We start from the raw sequence: 14,613 nt of genomic DNA, 5'->3' as shown, positions 1-14,613 counted from the left end.
TTCAACGGGAAAGAGAAAAGTGTTGTTATTGAAGACGAAGCGCGCCATTCTGGACGAAGTGCACCGAAACGTGAAGAAGAGTGATATCGCACGGAAGTATGAAACTGCACAGTCCACACACACTACAATAATCAAGAACGGCAGCAAGATCGACGGCGTTCTCGACGACGTTGGCAGCGGGGACCGAAAGAGGATCCAGTGCACCACGTATGCCGACGTAGAAGCCGCACTTTACAGATGGTTTCTGGATGCCCGATCAAAGGACATCCCGCTCAGTGGACCCATCATGCTAGTGAAAGCTAAGAGTTTGGGCTTCATTCTTGGTCATGATGACTTCCAGCTGGGAAATGGAGCAGCAGCGCGGACACGGCACCTGCCGAGGATGAAGCTGTCGCGGTTGACATCGCTGCAACAGCTGATGGTGCCACCACGACAGCCTGCTTAGAGCAGCTATGGGAGTCTGCTAAAGAGTTGGACCTTGTGCCTCCAGGTCTGTCCCACGTGGACTTCATTTCGGCCGACGATAAGCTTGTTGCCACGCAGGACTTAACACTTGACGAAGTTGCCGGGAACGTCATGGAAGGGACGGATAGCGCCTCCGAGAGTGACTGCGGCGACGTTGGTTGCACCCCTTCGCAGCAGCCATCGCAGCAGTTGACACACTACAGATGTAGCTCGGGAGTTCAGAGCAGAACTTCGGTTCGCAGTTGGACGGTATGGAGGCCGCGATCCTGAAGACCGCACTTGCAAATCGAAGTTCAGAGAACGCTGGACCACTTCGTCCAGCAACGATAAAACAATTTTACTCAAATTTGTCTCTTTTTTTTTTCATAGTCCAGACAACGAAATAGCGGATATAGCGAAGCAATTTCCAATTCCCTCCGACTTCATTATAACCAGGCTAGACTCTATACAAATACAAGTGCAATTCTCTTCGCTAAAGTACACTCTATAGAACATAATTATAGATTGTTTCAGGTCTTTTTGAACCTTTTTTTCTGTACTATTTTATGTTCATGAAAGGCCTACTAATCATTTCAGTATGTACTTCATTCTGTAGTCATTGCGTTCACGCATGTATTGCTTGATTATGGAAATGTTTGGAAATGGTCAAAATGAACTTGCAGTAGTAACTCACAGAGAATCTAGGCAGCATGCTTGTGATAAAATGCCAAATTTGCTTAGTTGGATTAGCAGTCGGGGTTAGTTGGTTCAGTTACAGCAGGGAAAAAAAGAGCGCACTGATGAGCACGACAGAAAAAAGTAACGCAGGCATTTACTGCTGCCAGCTGAATTGGTTTATTTGGACTGCAGTATATACCGGCAAAAGGAAGGGAATGAGATATGATTACACCATGTAGGCTAGAATGTAGTACCAGAAATGATAATAAAAATGCCTTTTGCACTACATCCAAACCTTGGAGCCTAAGCAGATTGCTCTCTTTTCATGTGCACAATTGATATTGTACTGGTGCACTTGTCTGCTTGCTTGTGAATGAAATTATCCTCGGAGGTTACTCCAGCATTTTTGTCCTTACACCGCCTCGAGGCAGTGCCTAGTCAAAATGGGGTTGACTTTTTTTGCATTTTCTGCAACATAATGTGAAATTAGTGCCTGTGAGTGTATTAACTAGCACACTCACACAGCTGGTCACTGAGGCAGTGCCACATCTGGCTAAAGTAAACAGTACCTCATTTAGTATCCTCCTGACTGCCATCTAGCATAATGGATGTTGTGTCTCTTGACACAGGACGGGCTGTTGGCTTTATCATAGTTCACAATTCAGCGCAGCTTTACCTGTGATCTTTGTCTTTGTCATGAAGTGAACTACTTTTGCTAGGTTTTATGTCGGGAGTATTCTTACAGCATCTTGATGCATTTCTGATATCGTTATTCGTCGCATCCTGAAAAAGATATTGGAATTAGACTCATTTTTACTGAAACTGGAAGTGGTGCTGTCAAAGGTCTGGGGCTGATTGTCTAACTTCTTGGCTATTACGGTCTAGTTACAAATTTATTTGTCTTGTTGTAGTCACTGAAAATGAAGACAGCCTGAGTTGAGACCGAGATGCATTGTTTCTTTGAACTGAAAAAATTGCAACTCTTGGAGACAGATGGAAGGTCTTCATACTGTATTTATGTATGATGTCCAAACTTCAGCTTATTCAAATGCTTTTGTTATTTGTGTCTGTTTGCCTGCCTTCTTTTCATGTATGTAGTGGTATCTTTTTACATATAATACTAGCTATATAAAGAAATATGACAGAGTTCTGTGCTTGCTAATTGCAAGAAAGTAGCATCATGTGTAGTAGTGGTCGCCATGTTAATGCTTCTGATTTCTTTTTCTTCAGGGTCTTTTTCAAAGCAACTTGTCTAAAAGTCATGCAAGCAGTATTCTGGAACAATGTCCCATACTTGTGCTCTACCTTATTCGTCACTGGAAAACTATTTCACCAATACTTGCCCTTGAATGCATTAAGTGCGAAGAACTGGAAAGCCTGCTGACTGGCGTCAAGAAACTGCTCACTTTAGCTGAAGAGTAAGTTCATGCTGATTTGAAGAATTTGAATGCTGACTCAAATCACACTCTAAAGGGTGTGATTTGACTCTTTTACTTTTAATGTTCTGGATGTTGAGGGTTGCATTTGAGAGAGTAAGCCACAGACAAGGTTTTGATGTAAGCTCTGTGGTGGCATTTAAAGCTAGAACATCTGGGTTGTATTGTTGTACTGTCTTTAGAATCAGAGCTCTTTTTCTTTATTCTCTTCATTTCAAGCTCATGGTTGATATGCTTGTGTCCATGTTTCACTTTTAGTATCTGCTACGCTTTTCTTACATTTGCACATGTTTGCTTCTAAATGCAGTAGCATTTTTTGATGTAGCTCCATGCACACACTCTGGTTTTAGGCTCCTCTGGGGAACCAAAGCAAGACCATCTTTGCCATTCGTTGTTTCGAAAGAGAAGGAGTCATTTGTGAAAATTTGTGCTCTTGGTAGGAACTTGTTAGAGGTCCGTTATGAAACTTAAGAATGTGCTCTTCTGTGCTCCTGTGTCGCATATTGACATTGCTGTTACAAATGCACTTTGGGTCTAGTCAGGGTACTTACAACTATTCTTTAAGTGTGTGTGTGCATGTGGAGGGGGGGGGGGGGGGGGTACTTTGAGTTTGTTTTCTTTATATACTGCTTTATTTAAATATTGAATGAATTTCATTTTTGTATGTCATTTATTATTTTGCAATGTTCAGAGGTGCCTTTGTTAATGCATATACAGTCGAACCTCATTATAACGAACACGGATACAGCAAATTATTGGATATAACGAAGTAAAAGCAAAGTTTGGTTGGCTGTGCTTTATTTCTATGGGAGTTCTATCTGTATAACAAAATGAAAAACTGAAAATTTGACACTAAATCGGTTATAACGAAGCATATTTTGTATTCACACGACACAAAATCCGCAAAGAAGCAAAAAAAAAACATTTTCAAAACGCTAAATTTCGGTTTTATCAATCGCCTCCACCTAAAATGTGTTTAAATCACCCGCGCTTTCGCACGCCACGCCATCTAGGGACCGCGAGTGAATCTAGCATCGTCTGCCTGGCATGTGACCTGCACGTGATCGAACCACCGCCCGCGTGCCCCTGCCCCTACTTTTTGCCGACCCGCGCGTGTGCTCACTTTCCTCGAGGTCGTGCCGTCGTTTTGCAGCATGGCGGCGCCGAAACACAAAGCAGTTTCTCTTGAAACAAAGATAAAAATATTCAGGGCGGTTGACAGCGGGCGCAAGAAAAAAGAGATTGCCGCACACTTCGGCATTGCGCCTAGCACTCTGTCAACCATATTGAGCGCAAGGCAGAAGATAGAAAACGTGCACTCTGCAGGCACCGTGAAGAACCCATCCACCTGCGAGACTGAGCCCAACGACGCCCACGATTCTGAAGGTGAAGCGGACAATTTCGATGAGACGACTTGGCGTCAACTGGTGGTTCCGAATGTTACGTTCGAGGACTTTATTGCTGCCGATGACAACTTGGCTGTGGCGCCCGAATTGACCGACCAAGAAATAGTCGATCAGCTGCTTCCTACAGATGATGCTGCGAGCAGCGATGAGAGTGAAGAAGAAGGCGAAGAGCGAGCTCTCAGCAGCACCGAGGCTGCCGATATGGCGAGGAAATTGAGAAGGTACCTTGAGAACCTACCTGTGGCCAAATCAGTTGACATTGGGAAAGCGCTGCACATTGTCGATTTCGTTGAGAAATTTATTCTATTGAATAGTGTTAAGTGCCGCCAAATGAAGATTACGTCGTTTTTTAAATAAATCAGTTCTGCGTGGCCTAAATCCCGATTTGTGTGCTCATTTTTGCTTGGCAGTGCAAAATGAAAGGTAATGTTTCGCGTGCTTATACCACGCTTTAAAGAAAAAAAAATGCTTTTTTTTTTCAGCTCTGTGCTTTCCATTTTAGGGTAGCCTTTACTTGGGTTTATGAACAGAATTTTTTTTTGTAGGAATTTGTGTGTACTTTTACAGCGAATATCTGATATAACGAACGAATTTCCGCACAAAATGAGACTTCGTTATAACGAGGTTTGACTGTAATACCTAAATTGAAATGCTCAGCAGACAAACATGGGAGAATGAGGGGGTTCATTATGACACACATACAAAGGAAATCAGCAACCATAGAAACAAATAAAAGCATTGGGGATTTTATTTCATGGCAATAAACAATGTAGGATTAATATGTAATTAATTTCTGGCATAACTCTTTCATTACCAGGGAAAAAATGGATGATTTTCATAGGTTTCTGACAAACTTTATTGCTGCAAATTTTACGATAAAAATAGGTAAAATACATACCAATGATAGAAATAGAATGCATATTGTAAAAGCATTTCTTTTAATGTGAATACTTAGTGCTAAAATTGAAAAAATGATCAGGAAGCACAAAATCAGTTGGATGGGAATAAAAAATTTGTAGTATTTACAAGATAATAACTCTTGAAGAAAATTGGTAAAATAAATTCTAGCCCATACAAAATGTTTAAATCTCTCATGAAACTTACCAGCAAAATCTTAAAATTATAATGCAAATGCGTTTAGAGGTAGAAATGTTCTCCCCATACTACCTTAAACAGGCTAATTTCAGCCTTCAATTTGAAATAAATTTTGCTCACCAATAAAAATATTATAAGCACGTTTTTTTTGTTGAGTAAAATTTAATAACAGTAATTTAAACCGTTTTCTGTTTCAACTGAGATCGTTTTTGGTGACGCCGGAAACAAATTACGAAACAAAAATTATAGCTATCCTAACATTTGTGACAAACCCTTGATAAAAAGACGAGACACAAAACATAAAGAAATCAAATAAAATTCGGAGAGCTTTTCATTTATCAAAAGCTTATTCACAAGGGATTCAATGGCTGTACTGTCGCTGACCTGTCGTGGGCGAACGCGAGAGTTTTGATGATATACAGACGCAAAAGTGAACGTGCAACTGCGGGTTGGCTAAACTACAGCGTTTTTGTGGATGCTTCACCGCATAGTCCTCACAATCCCTGCGGTGAAGTATCCTCAAATAGCGACGGGATGAATGAAGCTCGAAAAATCAAACAGTCAGTCGCAATGCTTCTGGAAGTTTCAGGTCCTCATATACCTTAGCTGTACGAAGCATATTGTGGTGCCGTGAAAAAGACCAACTAATCGAGCATTTTCGAAAAATGAGCAGTCGAAATTCTTGTTTGGTGACTAATACCTCTGTCACAAGAGCAGATCCAATGTCATTCGAATCGAATGCTATTCGATGCATCGAATGTCATTTGGTTTCTTTCAGTGCTACACAGTAAAATATAATGTCATTTGCAAATGGTTGCAATTACGATCAGCTATAAAAAAATACTGCACTTATGGAACATCAGTGCGTATAAACGGCGTTTGAAATCATCGAGTAACATATTAAAGCTGATCAAAACATTTTTGTACGATAATTCAAGCGAAAAACATACTGTGCTGTAGCACTTTAGCCATAAAAATCCAAACCAAGTATCCAGTCACCAACAAATTTGATAAATGTTAACAAACAATATGGCTGAACACAGCGGAGCGCGGGTACACTGCGGAGACGCACGGAGACACGTAGAGCATGCAATTTACGTTCAAACTGTAAGAAGCTCAGTTACAACTTTAAATAGTTCTAAGATAAGCATACGGGGAGATGCGCCACCAAGGAACACAGAGCCCAAAATGATTGTGAGTCGCTGTCATGACTGGACCACTACTGGGATCGAGAGTAATGCTGCGCCACATATCTGAATACGATGATGCACCACTAGCCTCTCAAGCCGTTATTTTGAGTAATGCTGTTCTGCGAGAGCCTGCAGTGCGAATAATTTTGCCCTTAAATTGTCAGGTTTTAAAACAAAACTCTAGAAATATAATTTTTTAATTTCACTGTGCGCAGAATAAGTTGTTGCGTTACTTGTTTTTGCTGTGTATCTGCTGTCAAGAGTACACATTCGGTCCGCGATCGAATGCGAATGAGTTCCCCAAACTCATTCGATGAAGAATGTCATGCGAACCTAATGACATTAAATTTTCTTGTGTAGCAGGGGAATAATGAAATTAGATGCTAATGTCATTCGATACGAATGACATTAAATTTGCTCGTGTGACAGGGGTATAAATGCATACTTGTTAGTGTTCAGGCATGTGGCATTTAGAACTACTGTGGAGAAAAAATGGCAGTGGCTTAGCTTGGTTAAGCCTGGTAATTGCGAAAGCAATAGCTATGGCTATGCCTAGGTTCAGTTGGTGGTGTAGCTGGTTGTGGGGCTTGTGGTTATGTTTATGGTTATGCAGTGATTCACTCTGGCCAAGGTATATGGTTCAACTATTGTTTATTGGGGGTTGCTACCTGGTTATTCTATCTATAATTAGTAGCGAGGCAAGGTTGTGGGTGAGGTTAAGGCAGAATATACAACTGCCGCTCCGGCACCGGCTGCAACGGCATTCTTCACGCCAGCAGAAATGAAAGCATCCTTGGAGACTGCGTTGGTTCCACCTGCCGCTAGGCCACCTCCTATAGTATCCAACGTTGCACCCCCGGTGGTAGCTGCGGTTGCAGCCCCATAATTCTTCTTAGCTTTAGGAACATGTGTCACAAATGCAGCTCTGCCCGGCCGTAGATCAACGTTGGGCTTAACTCTCGGTGTGTAAGGGCGTACCCGAACCGGCGCCCCAAACATCGTTCTCACAACAGTCTCGGAGATGATGTCACTCTGGCTGTAGCGCTCCTTCACGGAGGGAGCGGAAGTTAGGCCGCGGCTGGTAGCTACCACCTCGCGAGCCGATGGCGCGAGTTGGGGCCCCTGTTTTTGCGGCAGATGGGATGACGTCACTGCGGCTGTAGCACCTCTCGTGGAAGGAGCGGGAGTTAGGCCGCGGTTGGTAGCTACGGCCTCACGAGTTGACGGTGCGAGTTGGGGCCCCTGTTTTTGCGCAGCTGTGCTTGGCGGCACGCCAAAGGTCACGCAATGGTAGCTACCGCCTCGCTACGCAAAGGGCTGAAAAGTGAAAGTAGTATTGCTTTCGCAATAAAACAGTTTGAAGAAGTCGGCTGTTTTGGCAACCTTATGTTGACGCTCCGTAGCAGCCATAAGGCCTGCTACGGAGTGTCAAACTAAGGTCAATGCCCGGAGGTATACTCGGCCAAAACAAAATCTTTCTTGCGATGGCAGAATGTCATCTCCCTATTTGTTGCCAAGGCACTGCAGATGACAAAAATGTCAATCATGACATATTTTCATTGAGTTAACGAGCTCCAAGGAAGAACAAGTCATAGGCTGAAACCGAAAGGTGCATGAGCACAGCCGCCAACATTCTGGGCTATTATTCCTGACGAATTATATGGCTGTCAAAATTCGAGGATGGAACATTGTCTTCTGGGCCGCTGCTGATAGTGCCCAACAACTCTGCTCCAAATGCAACAAATTTGTCCAAAACAGTTTTTTTGCGAGCGAGCGCTGTTTCCGTGGTTGATGCCATGTTGGAAGCGTTCCACGCCGCAATCTGCATTTCAAAGGCGTTTGAAAAATATCTGCCACGCGAAAAAAAATACAAAACATGTCGAATACAAAAATACATATAGTGTCTGATGTACAAACTAAACTTGGCAGCAAGTCCGTTACGAAGCTGGGGTGCAAATTTTGAACTTCCAGTTTTTCGATCACCGGAATCGAATTTTAATAATAATTAATTGTGAGTAGAAGGAAAAAATTAGCTGGTGGTTTAAATGTGGTTAACCCTGGAGGGAAGCAAAAGCTTCGTGTACATGGCTACGCTCATTGCTAAGCTTGGATTGAACACATTGTGCGTTTCTCCAAACGTAAAGCCCGTTCTTCATCGGTCTCTTCGGCATGCCGCCTTTTCAAGGCCTCATTCCGACGTGCCTCCTTCGCGTTCTGACGCACTAAAGTAGCAGGGTGTTCGTTGTCCATCTCACGCAGTGTTGTAACCTAGGCAGGAGCCTGGGGGCTCCTATTTATACACGTCGCCCCTCTAGCACCCTCTACTTCTACGTCACGGCACCTCACGTGACCTTGACAGTAGTCACGGGTCACTTGGTGGCCTATGGGACTATGCCCCAAAGTTTCATGGCGACCACCAGGCTTAACACAGAAGTTTGACCTCTAAATCTCTCTCAAAGTGAAAACCGTGCTCTTGTGATCTTGACAGTGATCACAGGCCACTTCGTGATCTAAGTGACTATACCCCAAAGTCACATAGAGACCACCAGGTTACTTGACCTTGACAGATCACGAGCCACTTGGTAGCCTACGTGACTATGCCCCAAAGTCACATGGTGACGACTAGGCTTAACACAGAAGTTAGACCTTTAATCTCCCTCAAGGTGAAAAGCGTGCATACCCAACGCTTCGATCTACCTACCGTAATGAAGCTTTTGCTTCAAAACAGTCACAGTTACTAGTGGGATCCAAACCCATGACCTCCAAATTTTGCATATGGTGCTGTAATAACCAAGCTGTAGGGGAGGCAACCTGGGCCAGGGGGTTCTGCGCCACTCAATGCGGCAGCACCCTCCATGGAGACCTTGGCAAAACCTTCGCGCAGGCGGCTGCGTCACCTGCTTCGCGCTGCATTGAAACCCATGGTGTCGTCTGCTCCGCACTGCATTCCAGCGCGTGTTTACGCGCGTATGGTTGTTGCTTTCCTCCTCCTGTTGCGTTCTAACAAAGGGGGGCAAAAAAAAAAAAATTAGAAACGCTTTTTCGCAAAATTTCTGTGGTAAATGGTAACAGGGTAGTTGTCGGGCCTTTTTTTTTTTTTAAAGTATCTCGTACCGCTCATATCTCGCACCGCTGTTTGTCCCTGGCAGTGCCGCAGCGGCCATCGCGGAACCGAGTCAGTTTCAAATAGCAGATATATGTCCATCCTTCTATCCTCATACGTGATCCTGCTTTGGGAGCTCAAAAGTACGCACTCGCTAGAGAAGATAATTGAAGTAGGGATTACACAAATTAGCTGTAGAACTAAGAAGGCAAAGGTTTCCGTGGAGAGACGTCCCCGTCTGCATGGAAATTCGTCAGGCATTTCCTCGCTGTTCGGTTCGTGGAGAGAAAGGAAACTGCTGCAGGAATGGCATGCCTCGGCTTCTAGTGGATGACCCGGGTCGTTAGGAGCCAGTGATCGTTAAAGGTAGATAGGTCGTTGATTTCGGACAGCAGCGCCACAGCAGCCAACTTCCCCTGGTCACTGTCAGCAAAAGCAGTTGCTTTTAGCTGCATTCGATTCAGCTGTGGTTCTCTGCGCCGCCGGAACCGGTTCACGGTGCACTGCACCAGAGTGCTCAATTCACAGCGTTCCCTGCACCACCGTCCGCGATTGATTTTGGTGCAGTCATGGTGCCACTTTGGTGCGACAAACCATGGCACTGTTCGAGGAGGAGGTGTAGAGAAATTGTGCACCTGTTGACGGCACTAGCAGATGACGCACGCTGCCGATGAGATGCATTTTAGCCTCCTGAGTTCAAAGTTGAACCATCTAGCAACAGCGCTTCAGTTTTACGAGAATTCCGTTAATTGCGATCTGTCCGAATCAGTCGGTCTCAGTCTGAACCACAATGCAATAGCTGTGTTGCTGCGAAGGAAAGCACGGCGTCGGGTTCCTTGTCCTCACTGTCGGTGGACTCCAGAAATTCCTTAAAAATGACTTCGACGATGTTGTCGTCCATGACCTCGTGAAGCACGAAAATAGACGCACCGCGAGAACTTATAGCTCGCGGCGCATGGGAGCAGACGACAAGGCTTGATTGAAAAATGTCGCACCAGTAATGTGTGGCGCTGCTGAGGCGCTACACCTGAACCAGAAAACAACTGCACTTCGCCGGCACTTGACTGGCACCGGTGAAACGTTTTCAGAATTGGTGGCGAGAACCTTTGTGTTGTGTCTTGTGCCATTGTAAGGAAAAAGTCGAAAACGCATCGAAGACAGGCACCACGGCGCCGGTAGCATCCTGTGTAGTTGTCACCCTGCTGAAGCAAATTGGTCATCGTAGATGGCAACGTTTAGTTTCGTTGAGGCTGCTCAATCTTCTACTCTCATGGGTATCAAGCGTGAAGTGCTTTCAACTCCCATTGTCGGTATGCCACCGGTGGCCATGGTGTTCTTCTTGGTGGCCAAAAGAAGAACAATAAGCCAAACCTAAACCAACTATTGTGGGTCATCCTCTGGTGCCTACATGCTGCGCTGCTGCGGGAACAGTGCATTCATCCACAAGTGTCTTCCTAGCCCCGTCGAGGCGAAGCCAGCTCGCGGTGTGAATAAGCCTACTTTATCTTTCCTGCAGCTTCAGTGGCACATGTGTATTCCTGGTGGCACTTGATAAGCAAGGCTTCAGCGCCGCACGAGTTGCCATCGTTGCTGGATGCACGTGCCAGCCAAAACTAGACACTGCAGGCCCCATGGCACTATACATAGGCGTGACCAATAACAAGCTTTAATTTGTTCGGCCAGTCTCCATTTGACGGTGACACTAACCTCTAGTTATGTGCTTGCATTGAAATGATGTTAAACGCATTTTATGCTTACATCTAATTTTGATTACACAAGAGGCAGTGTTTTTTTATATTGCATGTAACCTAATTTTGAGAGTGCTCGGAGTCCACCGGCGGCAAGTGGTCGCTCTTTTTTTTAATTTCTAGTCATTTATCTCTCAGTCATTAATTATGACATTATTAATTCCTTAATGGTGAGCACCGCAAAAAAAAAAAACCTTCCCCAATGCTTTCCTTGGTTTTGATGGCTGTTGGCCTTCTTCATATGTGTATCATAATGAGCCCCTTATTTTTTTTGTTTGCTGAGTAGTTTAATGAAGGCCGCGATTCTGGCAGCCTTGACGCCATAGGTAGCATAAGAGGGTTCTCACCCAGCATTTCCACCCTCCCCGTTAGATCACATTCCACATGAATCTCACGGTAATACAGGACATACTGCGTCCACCGCTACAGACGAGGATGAGACTAGCAGGTACTTCCAAGTTTATGTTGTATGCAGCATAAACACCTGTGAACTAAAAGTTTGAGAAGGTGCCACTGTAACTCAGCTGACAGACAACCATACGGGAAATTCAGAGGTCACGGTGTCTGATCCCATCGGTGGCATGTGGTTGGTTTTTGTTCTACTTTCTAATAAATGATGTTTAGCCATAAATTAATTACATTATTAGTTCCATGTTAATCAACGCACACAGAAAAAAAAATCCTGAGTTCTTACCTTGGTTTAAGCGGCTATTGGCTTCCTTCATGTCGAAATTGAAACGGGCATCTTTTTAATGACGTGCACATGAGGTAGAGTTTACGCATAGTCTGTTTCAATTCTCATGAGAAGAGGTCAGTTGATCAATGACTTCTGGTGGGACATAAATGCTTTAAGTTACTCAAACTAAATGCTTTGTGACTGGCTACAAAGCCAACTAGCTTAGCCCCATTGTGCTTTGCATTAATAACATCCTTAAACTGAAGAGTTTGTCACACATTTAGTCTGAGTGCAAGCTGATACTAGGGGGTGCACTGTCGACTGCCCCCTTGCCACCCCCCTTCATCCCCCACCTTTGTTCTAGAGTGCCTGGGCTTAACCCTTTGACTGCTGAATGTTCAAAAAAAAAATTCACCCCTAGTGTCAAGTTTCTTTACACGCAGTACCCGTACGACAATAACGCCGCGGGGACAGAATGCGGCTGCAGTGCCTGTACGGCAAAAACAGTCAAAGGGTTAATGTTTGATCAGATTGGGCACACATTGACAAGCCTTGAAAAAGCAGTGCATAGTTGCCTGCTGTCGTCTCTAGTTGGTCCATATATGGCTTATAGCTTTGGCTCCATTGTCATGTGTATGTCTAAATGGAGTACAGTAATCATGGGAAAAATATTTGCAGAGCGAGAAGAAAAGAAACACAGGGCAGTGTTTTCTTGGCTATCTACTTGCAGGCAGGGGTTAAGGGAGTAAAGAGAGAAAAAAGCCAAGTTCAGTTCATTGTGTAAATAGAACATGTTCATGTTGATTCAACGATGTAAATATGAGCAAAGGTTTTTAGCTATGTAGTTACTTGGGTTGCTTCATGAGTCGATGGGCAAGGCAAATTACCAGTGGGTGGGTGCAGGCATGCATATTTCTTGAGGTAGATAAAAGCATGCATAGTTTCAAGTGGCAATAGATATCCCAAGGACAAATGGGCAAAGCAAGCTTCGAAAATGGGCCAAATGGAAACATGTTGCTTAGGTGACCTTCATACAGTTCAGATCTTTTATGCAACAGTTCACTCGATTTTTTCGCTTCCACTAGTATAGCGATTCTACTTCATGTCACAGGCATGTTCTTGAATGCTTCTTTGTATTTTGTTTAAGGTTCACAGCAGGCTCTGAGGAATCTGGGAAAAAACTGTCAAAAATCACCCAAACCTGGCTTCCGGCATTTGTGCTAGCCTGTTCTCTTTATGAACGTCAAGTAGTACCTCCACATCATAAGACTCTGAAGCCTGCGGTGAGCAATTTTTAATCATTAGTACTTTTTTAAAATCTATTTTTACCTCCTATATTGCTTTGTCTTTTTCTCCAGGTGCAAACTATGTCAATACAGTTCCTCCTCATGTTATGTCAAAGAGATCCCAATGTAAGTACAACAATGTGGTTTGGGTATATATTTATGTGCTTCAGTAAAACCTCGTTATCTCAGCCTTCAAGAAACCAGGAACAATGTTTGAATTGCTTTCAAGTTCGAATTACCGAATAGTCATAAAGAACTGCTGAGAACTGCTTGCAACCTGGAATGTGGTTGCCTGTACATTTGCAGGGTGTCTAGCAACCGGGAAAACTGGGCATTGTCAGGGAAATTATATGCACCGGGAAAAATCAGTGAAATTTCAGGGAAATATCAAAAATTTCGTCAAGTCAGGGAAAATAGGACGATATATTCTGCAGTGCATGTTAATTTCAAGCTGGTGCACAGTAAGTAGGTATGTTATTCATGCAGCTTTTTTTTTTGTGCTGTCTCTCTAGTGTGCGGCAGCGGCCGCGCGGCAAGGCGAGGCGCAATTTAACACCAGCGCATGGCTGAGCTGCCACAATAGAAGAACCAATATGCAGGTGAGGTGGGTACTCAGTAAAATAAGCGGAAGCGCTGCGAAAGAGTAGTGCGTGACAAACAGCAGGAATAACCGCATTAGCAGCGGGCAGCGTGAAAGCGATCGACGAGCTGTGCTGCCAAACGCACGAGCAGCCATACTGGATCAGATTCGATTCGATTGACTCGGCTGTTTGGGAGGTGGGCGGTCGCATGCTCTGAGGCTGGCATCAGTGCGCTTTTGACGTTTCTACCGGCCATTAGCACTAATGACAGCCTTTTCACTATTGTAAATTGCAGAATATGATTAAAATAGCTTTTTGTTGTGAAATATTTGTCTTATGCTCATTATCATCAGCGGCTACATTTTTTAGCCTCTTCATTAGTCAGGGAATTTGAATTTAAATAATCAGGGAAAACCTGGAAAAGTCGGGGATTTCGAAAATAGTGGTTTGCTAGACACCTGATTTGAGATTAAAACAGCAGCAGCGACAATTTCTTGCAGATTTGTGAAGAGCTTTGCTTTGCGGTACTGTCGGGAATGTAAAAAAAATTACTCCAAAATTGCTCCATGGCACTTTTCGCAGTGCGACGCAGTAGCAGTGGTGCCTTTTCACAAACGGCCCCGTCCTGTTTTGAGGATGCTTCATTGCATGTACGGTGCAGTGGAAGAAAACAGCACATACAATTCCGGTTTTCTGGAGCTCATTTCCTTCCCTTGCTTTCCAATAATCTCACATTCTGAAGTACTAAAACATTTTTAGACACCCAGGAGCCAATGTAAGGAGGGGCGGGAGATCAAGAGGGCCAACAAATATTCTTTGGGAACACAATTAGGACCTTCATTTTTTCATATGAAAATGTTCATTGAACGTTATGGTTCTAACAGGACACTGTCTGTCGCAAACTCCAAGAGTGACCTATTCAGCGCTGTAGACACCCTACCTTTGCTCTCAGCTCTGAAAGACATGGGCA

General features: G+C 44.1%; 1 protein-coding gene across 6 annotated transcripts in view; it reads left to right on the top strand.

Annotated features, from left to right (window-relative positions):
- Positions 1 to 14,613, top strand: part of LOC146205380 (uncharacterized) — a 90,521-nt gene that overhangs the window by 64,291 nt on the left and 11,617 nt on the right. For 4 of the 6 annotated variants that reach the window (XM_084590043.1, XM_084590040.1, XM_084590038.1 and 1 more), the window contains 4 exons: positions 2,353 to 2,540; positions 12,924 to 13,059; positions 13,135 to 13,188; positions 13,575 to 13,661. In XM_084590043.1, the coding sequence (XP_084446169.1) occupies positions 2,353 to 2,540; positions 12,924 to 13,059; positions 13,135 to 13,188; positions 13,575 to 13,661 (465 nt within the window). The remainder of the gene's footprint in view (positions 1 to 2,352; positions 2,541 to 12,923; positions 13,060 to 13,134; positions 13,189 to 13,574; positions 13,662 to 14,613) is intronic. The other 2 variants (XM_084590044.1, XM_084590041.1) reach the window with 1 other exon arrangement.

The sequence above is a fragment of the Amblyomma maculatum genome, chromosome 1, assembly GCF_055883805.1.
Source record: "Amblyomma maculatum isolate TAMU_Amacu chromosome 1, ASM5588380v1, whole genome shotgun sequence".
NCBI classification, from domain to species: domain Eukaryota; kingdom Metazoa; phylum Arthropoda; class Arachnida; order Ixodida; family Ixodidae; genus Amblyomma; species Amblyomma maculatum.
This window is presented reverse-complemented; position numbering and strand designations above follow the sequence as displayed.